This window comes from Quercus suber, unplaced genomic scaffold (genome assembly GCF_002906115.3).
Source record: "Quercus suber isolate HL8 unplaced genomic scaffold, Cork oak 2.0 scaffold_514, whole genome shotgun sequence".
Lineage (NCBI taxonomy): Eukaryota > Viridiplantae > Streptophyta > Magnoliopsida > Fagales > Fagaceae > Quercus > Quercus suber.
The window spans coordinates 509,655-529,444 of NW_027069963.1; the positions used below are offsets into that span (position 1 = coordinate 509,655).

At 37.8% G+C, this 19,790-nt stretch overlaps 1 protein-coding gene across 1 annotated transcript; it reads left to right on the plus strand.

Moving 5' to 3' along the window:
* The first annotated feature begins 3,378 nt into the window (after window positions 1–3,378).
* Window positions 3,379–17,947, plus strand: LOC112008886 (brefeldin A-inhibited guanine nucleotide-exchange protein 3). The gene is made up of 5 exons (XM_065763567.1): window positions 3,379–5,008; window positions 6,391–6,708; window positions 16,941–17,028; window positions 17,500–17,599; window positions 17,703–17,947. Exons 1-5 carry the CDS (start codon window positions 3,816–3,818, stop codon window positions 17,945–17,947), a joined length of 1,944 nt encoding a protein of 647 aa, XP_065619639.1. The 5' UTR covers window positions 3,379–3,815.
* The last annotated feature ends 1,843 nt before the right edge of the window (window positions 17,948–19,790 follow it).

Genomic DNA, 19,790 nt, shown 5'->3' on the forward strand with positions numbered 1-19,790 from the left:
AAAAAAAAAAAAAAAAAAAACCATCATATTCATTGTTTTGCATTTAATTATTAAAAAGCCCACCATAAAAAAAGCCCACAAATGGTGTGTGTGTGTATATATATATGAGATGGATCATACATTCTATTTGTTTTTAAACACACCCGCTAAATTGTCAAGAGTCTTTCATAAAAAAAAATATATAAAAAAAAAAAACTCAAAAGTTTTATAATTCAACTGCCTTTTATTTCCTAATATTTTCAATGAAAACATTTATGATTTAAATCTCTTAAAAAAAACTCATTAAATTTCACATTCCATAGTCAAATATGCCTATTATTTAGACTTATAAATCAAATTCCAGCAGGTTCCCCCTTTCCAAACAGAATTGGAAACATCTATGTAAACTAAGATTCATGAGAGATTGAAATATGCTTTTATGGGAAATTGTTCGGGATGCTTTACCCACTAAAGAGGCCTTGCATAAGAGATAGCCCGAGGGTGAACTAAGTTTTGTGCTTTGTTCCCACCACTTATAATCACTTGACCGCCTCATTATCCAATGCCCTCTCACCATCACCACTATCTCACAATTTTCTCACTTAACGGCTTGACCTCTCAATCTCTCAAAACTTGGGTCTATGACCACTATAGGCATTAAGAAACTCTTGATTAATCCTTCCATACTACTTAAGATACTAGAAGAGGACTATCACAGTTTCACACTTCTTGCCTCTAAATTCTTTTGTAGGTACCTCCCTAAATCCCAAAATTGCAACATAGGGCATTAACAAAGCCTATAATGAGCATCTCACAACTTGGTCAGCCCTAAAGTCCCCACTGCATTACACTTGGCTCCCTCTTCCCATTTGATGGGTGAAGAATAATTTTAGGGATGACAATTTTTGCCCGACCCGCGGGAACTCGGCCCGGTTCGACCCTAATGGGCCAAGTTTTACTCGGTCCGATTAGAAATAGGGTCGGGTATGAGTTTAAAAAAAAAAAAAAAAAACCCAAAGCGGGTATGGGTTTTATCAAAAAAATCTGAAACCCGACCTAAAACCCGACCCGAATAAAACCTGGTTTATCTGAAATTACAAAAATACCCCCATATATATATATATATATATATATATACATATAGCTATAATCTAACCCTAAATCCCTCATTTCCCTCAGCAGCAGCTCACGCCTCCCTCAGTCCTCACTGCCTCACTTTCCTCTCCCACAGCCACAACCAAGCCTCACTCACTCTCTGCTCTTCACACCACGACAGCCCCAACCAATCCCAAAAAACCCATACACTAGCGATGCAGGTGCAACATCATCCAACGGACATTTCGCACTCAACATTTCCTTCACCTTCTGATCGAAACCCCCACTGTTCCTTAGCGAATTCGAAGCCACCAAACTCCCAAACAACTTGTCGTTGAAGAACATCTGTCGAACTGCTGTACTGTCTCAGCAATTCGACCGAGAAAAGAAGCTGAGAAAATGGGCTGGTTTGTTAGATCTTGGATCCGTTTGGATGGCAAGAAAATAGCCAAGAAAATGTTGTAATTATTTTTATTTAAATATGCATATTCAATGATTTCTGTGTTTGTGATTTTGGGATTTTTGTGTTTGTGATTTTGGGTTTGTTAATTACATAATTATGTACTGTCTCTACACTTTTAAGATCGACTTTCCTATTGTATGAAGCAGTCCAATCGTGAGTTTTGATATATTGGATTTTCAGGAGGAAAAAAGAGGAAAGTGTGATTAGATTTTTGTTACTTTGTTTAGGCTTTGATTCTCTTCTTCTTCTTCCTTTCTTTTTATTATTTATTATTTTTATTTTTTATGGGTTAGGCCTAAATTTGGTTGGCCTAAACGAGGCCCGCTGGGCCTGTGGGGCCTGGTGGGGGCGAGTCTGGGCCCTAGGAAAAAAATCCGTTTCGTAAACGGGCCGGGTCCGAGCCACGGGCTAAGACCCGCAGGTCGGGTCCAAGTATAGAAAAAACCGCCCGAACCCGACCCGTTGCCATTCCTAAATAATTTTAACATTGCAATTAGGCTTGGATATGTCATAGAAGGAGCAATATGTAGGAATGATGTTGTTGGTGATGTGCTTTTTGCCCAATTTTTTACTACTCCCATTGGATCCTCAGAGTGGAGAAGTTCAAACAGCTCTTTTGGTCCTCAAATTGGCGGTTCATCACCACCTTTATGTTTAAAGGCTACTCTAAGTTTATAATGGAGGCTCTGCTTCAGCCTCCCAACAATCCCTAGAGTCTAGACATTCTTTCTCCTTTTGTGCAATGTGTATTGGCTTCTTTAAAATTCCTTGCTTGTTGAGACTTTTGTCCGTAAACAGACATTAATTAATTAGCTCAGGACTTAGCTACTGTGGCCATCCATTGTAAGAGGGATGGACCTTTAAATATTTCTTCTGTTTTCTGCTTAGGTATTTTTCGCAAGCTTTATTGATTTTTTCCCCTTGATTTATATATTATTTTTGCTTATTAGAAAAAAATGACAATAATTTTTAATTTTTCTTAATAATTGGAATAGCATATTGAAAGAATTCTTGACGACCAATTGCAATTTTTATTATTAGCCTTTGTTTAAAAAATTGCAACTTAACTCGCATCTGCGCTAAAAATATCCTAAATTAAGCTATTTTTTTTAAAAACAATTCTAACTCATTAACCCCCAATATTTGATACCATTTTCTAACTTGGCAAGCTTGCACATTATCTCTTTCCCAACTTAGCTTTATTGGAAGTCCCTCAAAAAAAAAAAAAAAAAATACTTAGCTTGTAGGGTCATCCATGGAAAGCGAGACGGCGGATTTTTTAACATCTATTCTATTTTTAATTGGGTCTTTTCCTAGGCTTTAGAGATGGATCCTCGCCTATTTTATTTCATAATTTATATATTATTTTTTTTAAATAGCAATAGTTTTTTTTTTAATTATAATAATTAGAATAGTTTTTTTATATACAATATAAAATTGTACTTTAATCTAATCTAAATGTATATGTGTGTAAAACTCTCTCTTATAATTTTAAACCCGATCCTTACTTCTCCAACTTCATAAGAACTTTAAACTTGTGGAGTAAACTGCATGCCAAACTTTTGTTAGAATAGTATATATTGAAAGAGATCTTGATGGCCAATTGCAAAGTTTTTATTATTAGCATTTGTTTAAAAATTGCAACTTAACTCGCACCTGCTCTAAAAAATTCTCCTAAATTAAGCCGGTATTAAAAAAATTAATTCTAACTCATACTCATTACTCATTACACATTAATTATTATCCTGTATTTGATCAAAATTCAGATCCCGTTTTCCAATTTGGCGAGCTTTGCACATTATCTCTTTCCCAATTTATCATTTGAATTTGCAAGAACAAAAAACACACATCAGTCCCAATCACGAGAAAGTCACCCAAAGGGCCAAAGCTAAAGAGATAATATAATCCACGATCCCCCTCCGATCAACAGCTAATTAACCCCATTTTGTCTATAATACCCCTACCATATCCCCACCTGACATAGAAACCAAAGGACATTTATGTCATTTTATTGAAGAAAAAAAGAAAAATAATACCAAACTCGATCTAAATCTCAAACCCCCTCTCGTACAAAGCTAAGTTCACTCTATCTCTCTATGAGACTCTCTGATTCACTCACAACCGGGGAGCCCAAACTCGCCGTCGACTCATTGAGTCAACTCGCCCCCGTTACTCACATAGCCAAAAAGAACAAAGAAGAAAAATTAGAAAACACTCTCATTTCCTAATTCAGCAACAGATCTGACTCGCTGAGCCGGCTCTTATCTTCAACTCGGGAATGGCTTCTTCGGAAGCCGATTCCCGGCTAAGCCAGGTGATATCTCCGGCGCTCGAGAAGATCATCAAAAACGCTTCGTGGCGTAAACACTCCAAGCTAGCTCACGAGTGCAAATCCGTTATCGAAAAGCTCAATCTACCTCCCAAGGAGCAAGAAGAACCAACCGGACCCGAACCCGAATCCGAGTCCGATTCGTCTGGCCCGGGTCCGCTCCACGACGGCGGGCCAATCGAGTACTCCCTCGCCGATTCCGAGTCGATCCTCAGTCCACTCATCAGCGCCGCCAATTCCGGCGTGCTCAAAATCGCTGATCCCGCCGCCGATTGTATCCAGAAATTGATTGCCCACGGTTATCTCCGCGGCGAGGCGGACCCGACCGGCGGCGATGAGGCGAAGCTGCTGTCGAATCTGATCGAGTCCGTGTGCAAATGCCACAGTTTAGGCGATGATCAGATGGAGTTGTTGGTTCTCAAGACGCTGTTATCGGCAGTGACCTCGATCTCGCTGCGAATCCATGGGGATTGCTTGCTTCAGATCGTGAGGACGTGTTACGATATCTACCTCGGGAGCAAGAACGTGGTGAATCAGACGACGGCGAAGGCGTCGTTGATTCAAATGTTGGTCATCGTTTTCCGGAGAATGGAGGCGGACTCGTCGACCGTGCCGATTCAGCCTATTGTGGTGGCGGAGTTGATGGAACCGGTGGAGAAATCCGATGCGGACGTTTCTATGACAATGTTCGTGCAAGGGTTTATAACGAAGATAATGACGGACTTTGACGGAGTTTTTCATCCGGGTACGCCTGGGAAGTTATCGTTGGGCGGTCACGACGGTGCATTCGAAACTAGGACGGTGGAGACGACGAATCCAGCGGATTTGTTGGATTCGACGGATAAGGATATGTTGGATGCGAAGTATTGGGAGATTAGCATGTACAAGACGGCATTGGAGGACAGGAAAGGTGAGTTGGCGGATGGGGAGGGAGAGAGGGATGAGGACTTGGAGGTTCAGATTGGGAATAAGCTTCGGAGGGATGCGTTTTTGGTGTTCCGGGCGCTTTGCAAGTTGTCGATGAAGACACCTCCAAAGGAGGCGCTGGCAGATCCACAGTTGATGAAGGGAAAGATTGTGGCTTTGGAGTTGTTGAAGATTTTGTTGGAGAATGCTGGCGCTGTGTTTAGGACTAGTGAGAGGTATGCATTGTTTGTGATTCTATGTGGCATTTCGGGTTTTTCTTTATTGTTTCATAAATTGTTTCCGGTTTATGTTATTGATAGCTTGTCTAATCTGTAGTTGTATGTATGTATTACTGTTGGCTAGACAATAAGAAAGTGCTTTAATTGTGAACTAATTATATGAAGATGTAGTTTTGTGATTAAATTAGAGTTTCATGGTTTTAGACTCAACAGTATATCTAGTTATAAACAACAATTACAATGCTAGAATTTGAGATGAAAATTTGAATTTATTTTTCTTGAGGTCAGTATAGCTGCTAGGAATATGGTTGCTAATAGTGAGATTTTGGAAAAATGTAGATTTTGTTTGCCACAAATGGAGAATCTTAGAGGAATTAGATTTGATGTGGTCGGCTGGAATAATATTCCTATGACATTTTTCTTTTGTCATATGTCATATTCCTATGACATTTTTCAACCGTCTATGGTGCTGGGATTGTGATTAGCTCCAGAACAAAGTTGATGATTATGATGATAGCAGTTCCTGATTGTGTATCATTAACTTCACAAAAAGCTGTATTTTGAGTAGGTGGATATGGTAGCTTCATGGTTCAAAGACAGGTTGTTGTAAGCACTGATAAGTGTCTTACTAAGAAGTTTGTTGTTTTTCCTAAGTGGTCTAAACTCATTCCCAACGTGCATTTTTTGTTAATTTCATCAACGACCTTTTATTTTAATTGAGGTTCCAACAAAGGAATTGTTTTATTGTTGATTGTTTGGTTGGGGAGTCTATTAGATATTATGGCTTTGGGCTTGGTTTATCACCTGTAACTGGGGTATGCTAAAGATGTGCCCTAGATATGAAGAGATAGCAAGTTTTTAAACTACAATATTTGTGTTGTTTTCAAGAATTTCTGAAAATCTGTTTACTACATCTTGTACATTCACTGAATTATTTTGCATAAATAAATTGGACTTTGTTTCCTACAGATCTCCTGCCCAAGATACCTGGTTTGGGAATTATCTATAATGATTGGAGCACGGTTGCTTTACAAAAAAGCTCTATACAAATCTATCTTTTTAATGATCTATGCTATTCTTGGTAGTAAATCAATGTTTAATCAGATTCATACATGCGTTCCATTCAGACTAAGCCGAATTGTTCTCTGAACTGCATTTTGGCTCTTTTCGTGGTTCTTATATCTTGAGTGTTTGTTTTTCTGAAATTCTGATTCCCTTCACAAGTGCATTTCATTATTTTAGTTGCCTTTGCTGAAAAGTGACATACTCATACTCATTTCTTGCTTTAACACATATTCATAGTTTATGTGTTCTTTCCCAACTAATGAAGTGTCTAATGTCAAATTTCCGTTCTTCTCAATATGATTGTGATGAACCAGGTTTTTAGGTGCCATTAAGCAATACTTGTGTCTATCATTGTTGAAGAACAGTGCTTCGACGCTTATGATTGTTTTCCAACTTTCTTGCTCCATTTTTATAAGTCTGGTGTCAAGATTTAGAGCTGGATTGAAAGCAGAGATTGGAGTATTTTTTCCTATGATTGTTCTCAGAGTTTTAGAAAATGTTGCTCAACCTAATTTTCAGCAGAAGATGATTGTGCTTCGGTTTCTTGAGAAGCTATGTGTTGATTCACAAATCTTGGTGGACATATTTATCAACTATGATTGTGATGTTAATTCTTCAAACATATTTGAGAGGTATGTTTTGTTTTTTTTTTTTTTTTTTTTTGAGGAACAGGTAAGTCATTATTATTAAGGCAAATCAAACTAGAAAACATCATACAAATCCGGTGGTAGATATTCTAACCACACATCTGTATCAGCAGTTAAAATTGCTCTTCTAGCAAGGGATTAGGCTAAACTATTACCCCCTACTAACATGACAGAAACTACAAACTTGCAAACAAGAACTGGCTTTCTTAATGTCTTCTATAACGTGGCCCCATTGAGTCTTATTCTGCTTTGGATTATTAATGAATATGATGGTTTTTATTTGCATTCATTCCACTTTCCATCGTAATGTTGAATGTTGTCCACTCTAAGATTTATAGCTTTTTATTAGTGAAGAAAAAGACATCATTAACCATTATTTTTAAGAGATGGAATCATCCATCAGAACTTATATATAGAACTGACAAATGACAATGCGTAAGGTGTGGGCTTACGTTGGGATAACCTTGAACTTGAAGCTTCCTCCTTTGGATTGGGTAAGAAATATCAATAATGTTACTACTGTACACTTTTACACAATACACACACTTTGCCACAATTATTTTATATAACAGATTTATCACTATCATATAGATACACCATTTTTTTCCACCACTCACAAATCACAATTTGTCATGTTAAACAATCGTGATAAAGTGTAATAGATCTATCACTATCACATAGATACATCATTTTTTTCCACCACTCACAAATCACAATTTGTCATGTTAAACAATTGTGATAAAGTGTATGTGAAAGTATGTACTACTAGCATTATTGAATAACTCCAATTTCCATCCAGCCATGTTAGTAGAACAACTAAAAATCTTTGGAAAGCAAACATACTATTAGGTGTTTAGTGGTAATGACATTTTTTATGATGTCTAATATATGTGATTCGAGTTTTGCTTCCCTCCTCTACTATTTAATTATTTTTTAAAAGAAAGTAATCCTACTCACCCACTTTAGAAAGTAATATTCCTTGTTGACAAACCACCCCTTGCATACCCTATTTAAAAGTTGAATTCATAATCAGACAGTGACAAAATGTTCCGTTTAGTTGCGTGAATATTCATTTGTGTTGTAGTAATACTTATCACTCTTTCTTTTCTTTTCTTTTTCTCTTTCTCTCTCTTTTTTTTCTTTTATTATTATTTTTATATAAGATAGAAATTTTATTCTAACCTAATCTAAGTATATATGTGTGTAAAACTTACTCCTGAAGATTTGAATTCCGGCCCTTGCCCCCCACACTCTTTTTTTTTTCTTTTCTTTTTCTCTTTCTCTCTCTAATTCACTGGCAAGATGTTTCGTTTAGTTGCATGAATGTTCATTTGTACTATAGTAATACTTATCATTCTTTTTTTTTTTTTTTTCTTTCTCTATCTATTTTTTTTTCTTTTATTTTTTGAATATAAGATAGAAATTCTACTCTAACTTAATCTAAGTGTATATGTGTGTGAAATTCACTTCTGGATATTTGAACTCCGGCCCTTATCCTCCATACCCCACAAGCACTTATACTTGTAAAGTGAACCTTTTGAGTAGATAAAGGTTGGATGAAAAACTTTCAGTTGATAAACAATGAAAACAGGGAAAATACTTAACCACTAACTATGTGTCATCATATTTCAGTTTTAGCTTTAAACTATCAAAAAAAAAAATTCCCCGAATATCTCTAAACTATCAATTCAACTTAGTTCTTGAAGTATTAAAATTTTATTAATATCTTTCACCATCTAATTGTCAGCATGTGTACAACAATTACTAATGCAGTCAATGTTTTTTTATATACACGCCCTTATAATATTTTAGTCATAAAATAATTATCATGTTGTGACGATCTGAACGGGACGTCAAATTACAAAGTTCTAACTAGTCAACAAAGAATACATATTTCTTTAATTCTTTTTCCACCTTAAAAATTGCTCTTGAAGTCATGTTATTTGAATTTTAGAAACATATGAGAGTATTATATGGATTCATGAAAGAAAAAAAATATTGTAGTAAAAGAAATGCTCCAAGATCATGATGCTACAAAGAAATTACTTACATATATAGTGGAGTGCTATTCATTGTGTGGGACAAAGTTATCATTGTAAAAGAGGTATCCTAGGCTAAGTCCATGACTCCACGGTTTGGTAAATAGGGCAAGGCTTTTGTCTAGTGGAAATTTCCACTGGACACGTCCAGATTTGGACACATGTCCAAGAGTGGACACATGTCCACTATCCAACGTGTCCAGTGGAAACTTCCACTGGACACAAGCTGCACCCTGGTAAATAAACTATTGAACAGGAAGATACTTTGTGCCACATATCACGTTTGTAGAAAAATCCCCATTCCTCTCTCCTTTTGTTTAGATAAAATAGTAAAGTTGTACTATTTGCTAATTGCTATATGGTTGATTTATTTATTTATTTATTTATTATTTTATGAGGATAAACGGCAAAGCTAATTGCAATATGGTTAATATTGCATGAGGTTGCGTAACTCTTTCTTTCTTTCTTTCTTTTTCTTTCTTTTTTCTTTTCTTTTTAGAAACAAACACACACAAGTGAAAGGAAATGAGTTCTAATACAAAAGTACACTATAACTTCACTCAAGGTTATATAACTCGATTTGTCTTTACTGGTAAAACCCGTCTACACCAAAAACTGATTGGTGTCTTGGTCTGATGATAAAGAGCTATTATTAGGAGCGGACGCTATAAGTTAAAACTCTCTCAAAAAAAAAAAGGGTTATATAACTCAATTTGTTTTTACTGTTTTCGATCAACAACAATAGCACAGTGTTCTAGCAAGGATGGATGACATTAATTCACATCATCAAGCAGTGGGAAAAATTACCTTTCAAATGTCTTAGAAGTTTTGCGTCTCATACAAAAATAAGTAGTAATGAAAATACAACTTTGAATTCCAGAATAAAGAATATAAAGTGAGCCTTGATGTAATAAAAATCAAAGACAAGAAGTAGATAGTATCCTGAGAAAACTTTTTTTTACATGGTGTCCAAGATGTGTGGTCTCTCAATCAGTTCTTACTTGCATTGATTTTTTTTGTTATGAAAAGTTTGCTTAAGAGAAAACTTTTTTTTTTTTAATTTTAAATTTGCATGTACATTTTAACTGCCAAAAATAGTTATTTTATTTAATAACTCTTATAGATGTCCCAATAAAGGCTTTACTTTACAATGCGAGACATTGGTTGTTCCGAGTTCAAATCTTCTATACCACCCCATGCTCCACAAATCAAAATAGGCCATTTGTCCATTAATTCCTAATTTTATGCTACTTGTTGTAAGGAATTAACACAAAATTCCCAAACCTATGAGAAACAAAATAGAGAAAACACACACCAAAAAAATAATAATAATCACATGCACAAGATAGTATTTATGTGGTTCGGTAATTTGCCTACGTCCACGGAGTTGTAGAGATTTCACTATTATCAGGGAAAAAATACAAAGTACGGCAGTATAGTTTTTCTCTTTCTCAAAAACTACTTCAAAAAACCCTAATCACCAAAACAACGGTTTCTATATCATGCGTAGGCCTATCGGCCTAAGCCTCCACTCCATGGACTAAGCCTCAGAAAATCTCCATTAAAAACCACGCAACATCATTTCGGGTCAGTTCATCATCTAGATCAAACACAACTAGGCAACACTTGTTTCATTTACACAAAATAAATGGAAAAGGAAAAGCCCCAAAGCATATTCATCCCCACAACCATGATCACCAGCCTCCACCCAACGCCATTGACATGTGACTGCCGATGCTATGAACTCCAGTCACAACCATGGCAACGCCACCAAGTCTAGCCGTCTAGGCAGATCTAAAGCTAATTTGAACATCGACGAATGCTTTCACAACACAAGAAAAAAGAAGAAGAAGAAAAAAAATTTGCAGGCTAAAGTACTACAATATATAGGTAACAGATTAGAAAGAAACAAATCACCTACTAATGAGAAATGCTTGATGGTTTGACAAATTTTCAAGTTGCGGACACCATAGATATTAAAATATTGTAATAGTTAGCCACCGATTACAAGAGAAGAAACCCCAACCCAAAGTATTTTCTAATATCCAAACTGACAAATTGCTTCCCTAATGGCAACTGGAAGAGACCCCAACCCAAATATGTCTAAAATCCAAATTTCATGAAATACAAAAGACATCCAAAACAATTATTAGGAAATGAACGACACGATGGTTTCAAGAGCTAAAGTTGTAGCAAAATGGATGTGGTGGTGGTGGAATGAATATCTGTTGAGATCTAACAATTGTTGTAGCTGAATTGAAAGTGGAGCCAGCGAGTTAGATTAGGATGTGCCGATGTGGTTAGTGGTGGTGGTGGTGGTGGTGGTGGGAAAAATATGCGTTGGGATTTTTGTTTTCTATTTATTTTTGGTAAATGAAATAAATAGCATAAAATTAGGAATTAATGAACAGGTGACCTATTTTGATTTGTGGAGCATAAGGTGCTACAGAGGGTTTGGGATAGAAGATTTTGATTTGGTTGTTCCTTTGCACTCAACAACCTTGTGCCCAACCTCCCCACACTTGAATCATTTAAACACAACTCCAGCACTGTCTTTTGTAGTTTTCTTGGTGCCTTTGGTGTAGCCCTTTAGGCTAGTGTTGTTGACTCCATTTTACCTTTAATTTCTTGGATACTTGAACCTAATTCTTGGAAGAATTATGGGATGTGTTGTTGTATATATAGGTATATACAATGATAGGTTGTAATAATGATGTTTGAATTTGGAGAATATGGTTTCATAAAGTGAAAATTCAAGTTTTGGAATTTTTTAAGTGGAAATTCGAAATTCAGCATTTTCGATTGATTGAAACTTTGGCTTGATCGGTCGAAAATGGTAAGAAAATAATCTTGGAGTCTCTGGATGTCTCGATCGCTGTTCAATTCCAAAAATAATATATTTTTGGAAATAAAATGACCAAAGCAGCCCTCGGCCTACATATGTGGGTTGCAACCTGCGTACGCAAGCTAAAGCATATGTACGTAGGCACATTCCTGCGTATGTAGCTAAGGTTTCAAAAGCATAAGAAATGCAAGTTTTCTACAATAATGGCTAAGATTTGGAATGAATCCCACATCGTTTGGGGGCCATTCCAAACCTCATTTTTTTCAACTATAAAAGGCCTTACATAGTACATTTTCATAACATAGAAATCCCACAGGAAAAATCTAAGATTCACTAGAAAATAGTGAATCAAAAGGGAGTTTTTCACAAAACATCCTCAAGTCATTTTTATTTGATTGTGACATTTTCTTGCCCTAATCCTTTGAGTTTAAGATTACTAATCACTATTTCATTGAATTGTGAAAGATTTGACTGAGGGGAACAGTAAAAAATCAAGTCTAGGAGCATTTTCTTTAAGGTATGCTTTGAAAACTTTTTCTTTTTCTTTTTTGCCTTAATCTTTGTTTTAATCTGCTTCTCTTGTTTAGTGTACATTTATTTTTGTTTGTTTAGGTTAATTTAGGTTTTCTTTATGTCTTTAAGCATGCTAGGTTGCTAAATTTTACATTTTTTTTTTTGTTTTGTTTCTGCTCTATTTTTGTGTTGATTAGGGTTTCTAGATAAGGATCTGCGTACACATGATCTAGCATGTGTATGCATGATCTAGCTTGTGCACGCAGGCTAAACTCATGCGCACGTAGACCTGTTCTAGCGTTTGCGATGCCTGTGGACACAACAGAAAGTGTCGGAGTAACCACCTAGTTATATGGTCTAGGAACCATGAATATAGTGTCCTTTCGAGGAAGGGCATTAGATCTTACTACTAGAGTTTGGGTTTAGAGTTTAGGTACACTCTAGGGAATGTGTTAGGCATCCGAGATTGCCCAACCCTAAGGTTGGCCTCCTATCGTTGTGTCCTATGTCTTAACCTTATTAAAAACTATCTAAACACTTGTATTCTAGACTCACACATACACTAACATGCATCTAACAAACAACATGACATCTTTCATCCCAAACAAAGCATACTTATCCATCTATCCAAATAAAAGAGAACTAAACACACAAAAGAATACCCTAGCATTCATATAATGCAAAACCCTAGCATGCATCTAAACAAGGCAGCAGCCTCAAACATGGCAGCAAACATATCATCATACAAAACATATCAAAACAAAAAGAAACATTAACATATTAGAAACCCTAATCAAACATCTAAGAATGCTCAACATAAATGCATGATCATTGTTAATGCATGACTTACCCTTCACTCACCTCTCAGTAACACAGCACCTATTGCATCAATGCATGAGCATATAAATGAATGGCATGTCATCAAAAAAAAAAAAAAAAAAAACTAAACAAACCCTAATTGTAACATGTGATAACAAACAAGCATGTTAACAAGGTGAGCAAATATTTTATGTGGCTTAAAACATGTGAAAATGAGGCTATGTAGACAAACATGTGAAGACAGAAACAAAACAAACAAAAATTAGGGTTTTCTGGGTATTGGCATCACACACGCTAGAATAGGTCTGCGTATGCATGATTTCAGCCTGTGTACGCATGAGTTTAGCCTACGCACGCAAGCTAGATCATGCATACGTAGATCCTTAACCAAATGCCCTAATCAACACAGAAAGAACAACAACAAAAAAAATGTAAAATCTAACAACCTAGCACGTTTAAAAACATTAGGAAAACCTAAAACTAACCTAAACAAACATATATAAACGTAAACTAAACAAAAGAAACAGAGTACCATTTTTTACCATTCTCCTCAGTCAAATCTATCACAATTCAATGAAAAAGTGATTAATAATCTTAAACTCAAAAGATTGGGGCCAGAAAAGGTCTCAATCAAATAAAAATGACTTGAGAGTGTTTTGTGAAAAAACTCCCTTTTGATTCACTATTTTCTAGTGAATCTTAGATTTTTCCTGTAGGATTTTTGTGTGTTTTGAAAAAGTACTATGTAAGGCTTTTTATAGTTGAAAAGATAGGATTTGGAGCAGCTCCTAGACGATGTGGGATTTGTTCCAAACTTCAGCCATTATTACAGAAAACTTACATTTCTTATGCTTCTGAAACCCTAGTTATGTGCGTAGGATCGTGCCTGCGTATGCATGTAGTGGCTCACGTCATAACCCACGTACGCAGGTTGAGGGTTACTTTGGTCAATTTATTTCCAAAAATAAATTTTTGCTCATTAAAAAGGTTATATTTTCCATTTTAACACTTCTCAAGTCAATTTAATATCTAATTGGGCCCTAAACTGGCCTTAGGCCTTAAAGTTTGAGCATTATTGGAGAATGGGGGCCCAAGTCGTAAGGGGTACAAAATGCAGTGTCTACAAATGCCCCTCTTTTGATTTGTAAGTTGTGCTAATGGAATCAAAAGAATAAGAGACAAAACATTTGATTTCGACGTATGGCTTGAGCCCAACCTACACACACAACATACATCACGCATACATGAGGCGAGGTGCAACTCTGCATAGCTGTGTGGGATTTGGATGTCTAAAGTCCCACAGTTGTTGCTCAGGAAACAAGCAACGACAATTTCACTATCCTAGAACCTATTTTGCCACTTGTAAGCAAATGGCAAATGACTCACTACCCTAGAGTCACTAAAAGAAAAAAAGAAAATAAACAATGGTGCTCTTGCGAGCTAACACAACAAATAACAAAAGGATATAGTCTTTGTGGTGTCCATCTGGGGCTCTTGCCTCAAACTTCTTCGAGTGACTTGTTCCTCTTGTCTTCTTCACTTCTTTCTTTACCTTGTCGGGTAAGGCTCTTGCCTTAAGTTTGCCTTGGCCTTTTTCTCTATCACTATCTCTACATTTTTCTATCGTGCTTGCATGTTTAATTCTCGAAGAATATGTGCACTAGTAGGATCCACTTGGGATAGTGAAAAACTCGCTAAGGAGTGGATGTGCATGGGGAGGAATCTTTTACCTATTGCTTGGAGATGAGAAACTCATCGAGGAGTAGTATGGATGGACTCTGTAAAGAGTAGTATAGATGTGTGATCCACTGGGGAAGAATCTTCTGCTTCCTTCATGGTTTACATGAGGATTTTAAGGAAGAATCTTCTGCTTTCTTGCTGGGGATTTTTGATATATGGGACTCACTGGGGAAGAGTCATCTACTTCTTTATTAGGGATACTTTAAGGAAGAATCTTCTACTTCCTTACTAGGGACTTGCTTATGTACTTGGGCCTATTAGGGAGGAATCTTCTGCCTCCTCCATAAGTATGATGCTTGATACGCCTGGATCATTGAGAAAGAGTCTTCTGCTTCCTCTATGGGGATGACATTTGATACATTTGAGGAAGAATCTTCTGCTTCCTTTATTGGGGATGTTTTGCTTGAGATGCTTGGAGTGTTGAGGAAGAGTCTTTTGTTTCCTTATTGAGTATGGTATTTGACATGCTTGATCTGCTGAGGGAAGGTTCTTGAGGTGCTTGAACCACTGAGAATAGTCCGTGATGTGCTTGATCCACTAGGGATTATTCTGATATGCTTGATCTGTTGGGGGTTATTCTAATATGGTTAATCCATTGGGGAATTTTTTTTTTTTTTTTTGATAATTTATGTTTAGTTGTGGGAACCTTGAGATGCCCCTTCCTCAAATTTTTTTTTTTAATTTTTTTATTGTTCATGACTAAACTTCACGTAGTTTAACTATCATGTGTGTTCCTGCCTTTTCATTTCTTCAACGGTTACTGACCATTTCTTTTCTTTCTTCTTCTTCATTCTCTTCATCTTCCTCGCCCCTTCACATTTTTCATAACTCCTATCTGTTTTCTCTCTACAAAAACCTCTCTCTCCCCTTTCTTTTCCTCACACCTCCTGACTTTCTCATTCTCTCAAACTCTCTCATTTCCTCATTTTCTCTTCCTCTCATCATCTCCTCCAATTGCACCCAAGGCCACGAAATCCTCCCATGACCTTGCTACGAATGCCTTTAGTCTCACCCATTGGAGTGGAGCCATGAGGTTGGCAGGGCCTCAACCATTGACATATTGGTTAGAGAATCACATTCCCACGCGTGAATCGGTAAGTTTTTCATTTTTTTTTCTCATTTTCAAGTTCCTTTCTAATCTTTGGTTCAAATGTGTCTTTTGCTATGTAAATTCTTAGGTTTTGTTGAGGGATGGGTTTAGATGAAAACCTGACACCTTAGGAGGGGTAGGAACATGTCTAAGATTGATTTTGGATGATGCTTTTTTGTAAATGTCAAAGAGTTGCTTTTGTTTGTGTTCTTGCGTGTGTGGGCTCGGGCCTGTGTATGCAACTTGTATTCATGCATATGCAGCTCTGTTCTTGCGTATGCAGGTATGTTCTTAAGGCTCTACGTACATAGGAATGGACCTGCATATGTGAGGTCTTGTCTATGTACATGGGCTTTGACCCACGTACGTGAGACGCCAGGTAGAAGCCTTACTCTGCCCATTTTTACTTCTTTTCAACTGTTTCACTTCTATATGCAATTCTAACACACATTCTTGTCATTTTTGCATCCTGTTATTACTATATCATTCTTTTCATCTTCATTCTCGCATCAAAACACCATATTTCTTGAATCTCTCTTGAATCATGAATCTAATGACATCTTTCTTTTTGCAGTCATCAACACATTATGCTGGCAGCGGAAGCACAAATAAGGTGGTGGAATGGTTCAACTTGCTCAACCTTGAAACCAGAGGCTATGTTTGGGAGGCGGGCTTTGAGCCTATCATCGGTCTCCTTTTGAAGAAGTTTGTGAGTGCTACCCTAGTATAGTGCCTCATCGAGAGGTGGTGGGACACTACCCACACCTTTCACATCGCCGAGCAGGAGATGACTGTGACTCCTTCTCCATTTGATGGGGGCCTACCTCTTTGCCAATGGTGGGCAAACAATATCTTTAAGGTGGCTAACCTTTTTCTAGGATTTTAGGGAGGCATGAAGGGCCAACTGGGGGCAAGCATGTCTGCTTTAACTTTACTCCACCCTTGACACTCTCAACCGGGGCACTTTACAGTAGCTTGTGGGGCCTTAGAAGCTACTTGAGGCCAGCTATCTTTTCACTCTTTCACTTTCACTTTCACTTGTAGTTCGTAGTCTTGTAAATTGTATGGCCTTGAAAACTTGCATCTGTTATCTTGCGTCTATCATCTTGCAAACTATTATCTTGAATCCAACCTATGGTTTGTGCTTCTTTTTGTAGTGATGGGTGATTAGGTATGGCCTTATAACTCCAGGTACTGACCTAGTTCTAAACAACTTCCACCAAGTGAGGGCCCACCTTGCTAGGTTGACTTCTGATGAGGTAAGTTCAGTAGTTCTAGTTTCTCACGCTTCTTCATACCTTCTTCTTAGGATGTCTTTCTTCTAACCTCATGTCTTTATAGGTTAACTGGACCCCATGAGCCGGCCAGCCCCTTCCTACTTCTCGAGCCTGCCACTCTCGTTGCTTCAGAGATCACCCAACCTTTTGAAGGAGCGGGCTTGAGGGCTCTATACTTGGCGAAAATGGTGCGGTGCTAGTTGGTAGGTATGGATGACCCACAGATTTTGAGGGACCTTCTTAAGTTCATGCTTGCCCTACACTCCATGACTGATGCTAAGTACAATACATGGGGGGAGTGGTCTTTCCTATGTCGAGCAGCTTTTTAAGGGGTTGGACTATCACTCGCCTCATGCCTTTGCTCACTATTTAGGTTTATGTTCAAACTCTTGTTCTTTGTTTCCTTCTTCTCTCTTAGCTTGTAATGACTACTAATATGAGGAATTGTAATAGGTGGAATCTGTTGCTAGTGAGCCTATAGATCCTCCACATATCCCTTGGACAGTTTATGCCTATGGAGCGGATGACTTTGCTCGAGAGCATGTTGTGCTCCGTAATCCCAATGTCATGGGCTATCCTTTCCCTCCCAACACTCGAGCGGTGAGTTTTTTCTTCCTTTTGCTCTTCCTTCTTTGCCGTTTCTTTTCTTGTTCCAGTTACTAACCCTTCTTCTTTCCAATTGCAATCCACTATTCAAGAGAATGAGGAGTTAGTGTGGTTGGTTGGAAATCTTAAGTTGGAGGTGACCAACTATTTAAGGGAGTTGTATGGCCTTGGAGGAGTAGTCCACCCGTGTAGGGGTGATGATGATGATGATGATGGTGGTGGCAGTGGTGGTGGCGAGGAGGAGGACTCGGAGGCAACTCCTAGCTACCAACCAAGGAAGAGGCGGTACCATTGATTACTTGTAGTCATAGCATATATACACACACAACACACAACTTTTCTTTTTGTTTCCTTTTGCTTTTTAGTGTTTTTCAATTCCCTTAGGAAACATTTGGATTAAGTTTGAGACAAAGGATTTGTATTAAGAATATCTTTTTACATTTATGCTTTTGATTGGAACTTAGCATTTAATTTACAAGTACAATGATAAATTGTATGTTTCTATACAATCTTTGCTTTTTTAATGCTTGGAATCTTGCCTAGGGTGTATCTTGAATGATTCTTTAAGTCACAGGAACCTTAGGAATGCTTTGAAGTGGAAAAGCTCTGCTCAAAACAGGGGCACATGGTCCTCTACCAAGCATCTTGCGTACGTGGAAATGGGCCTGTGTACGCAGCTTTGACTCTGTGTACGCAGCTTTGACTCTGTGTACGCAGGGTTAACTCTGCGCACGTGGGCCATGAATTAGAAAACCCTAGCCAACTTACTTAGGTATAAAAGTGGCCATTTAGGTCCAAAACCCTCACCACCATATTTTCAACCTAGAGAACACTTTTTTAAGGTCTACTTATGGCAGAAAACTCTCCTTTTGATGTCTCCATTTGGATTAGGAAGTTTGGTCCTGATTTCAAAGATTTTGTTGCTCCCTATGGCCTTTCTTGCATCTTTCCTTATCATCAAATTAGGGTGGATGAGCCCTTTCTTCATGCTGCTGCCAACTATTGGGTCCCTTCTCGGCATGTATTCCGCTTCAACGGAATAGAACTACGCCCCATTATGGAGGAATTCTTTGCTATCATGGGCAAACTGAAGATTGATAACCTTATCTTTCCTACCATAGGTGGGGATCTTCCTTCCTTGCTACGAGTGGTGTTGGGTGTCCCTGAATCCACAGCTAATAGGTAGTGTGTTTTTGGCAAACTCAACCTTAGGTTGGCCTTTGACTACTTTTCCGTTTCAGGCCTTCCTGAGGGTGAGAGGCCACTATCATACTACCTTTGTGTCTTTTGCTTATGTGCCCTTGTAAGGTATTTCTTGGTTCAACAATCATCTTATGTGGACCTTCGGATGTGTATGGTGGCTTATGAGCTAAAGAAGGGCAATCTAGTGGACTTGATCTTGGCAAAAACCCTCAATGGTTTGGATGCCTTTTAAAGGAAGGAAGCAAGCTATTTTGTGGGGAGTCCTCTTCTTCTTCAGGTATGATCCCTAACTTTTGCCTAGGTTCTCAACCCATTGAGGCACCTTATATCATCTTTCATTATTATTTTTTCCACTCATGCTCTCCACTTTTTGTCTTTTTTCTTTTTCCTTTTCTCCCTTTCTTCTCTTCTCTTCTTTCTTTTTCAGATATGGCTACAAGAGAGGCTTCGGTTGCTCTACCCTCCTACTATGTCCCTCAGCACCTACCTTCCTAGGCATCTTAGGGACTGCTAGCTTCGAGAAGTTTTGTGCTTTAAAGTATACATGGAGCTCATGGGTCACCTCAAGGAGACTGATGTCTAGTTAGTTGTGGAATGGTGGCATATCTCAAGCATGGTCCATAGCTGCTGCAAGGACCATTGTGTGACTCTAGTTGGGGCTTTGTTGCTGTTCTTACTACTCCACTTATCGTATCTCAAGGCAATTTAGAGAGCGTCAAGGAGCTCCTACTAATAGGGGCACTTTCCATACTGTAGTGTTCACTGATAGGATCTTGGATAGGATTACTAAAGCTTGGCCAATTCGTAGGGTGATAAAAGACATTGTCCCTCACAAATACATCTACCCTACTACAAGCTACAAGCAATGGTTGAAGGATGACATGAAGTGGATTATGAAGGATAAGAAGGCTCACATGAAGACTAGCAAGAAGATA

Coding starts and splice junctions, on each gene's coding strand:
- LOC112008886 (XM_065763567.1), top strand. CDS start 3,816: ATGGCTTCTTCGGAAGCCGATTCCCGGCTAAGCCAGGTGATATCTCCG. Junction 17,029..17,499: donor CTAGGTTGACTTCTGATGAG/GTAAGTTCAGTA, acceptor GAATTGTAATAG/GTGGAATCTGTTGCTAGTGA. Junction 17,600..17,702: donor TCGAGAGCATGTTGTGCTCC/GTAATCCCAATG, acceptor TTCTTGTTCCAG/TTACTAACCCTTCTTCTTTC.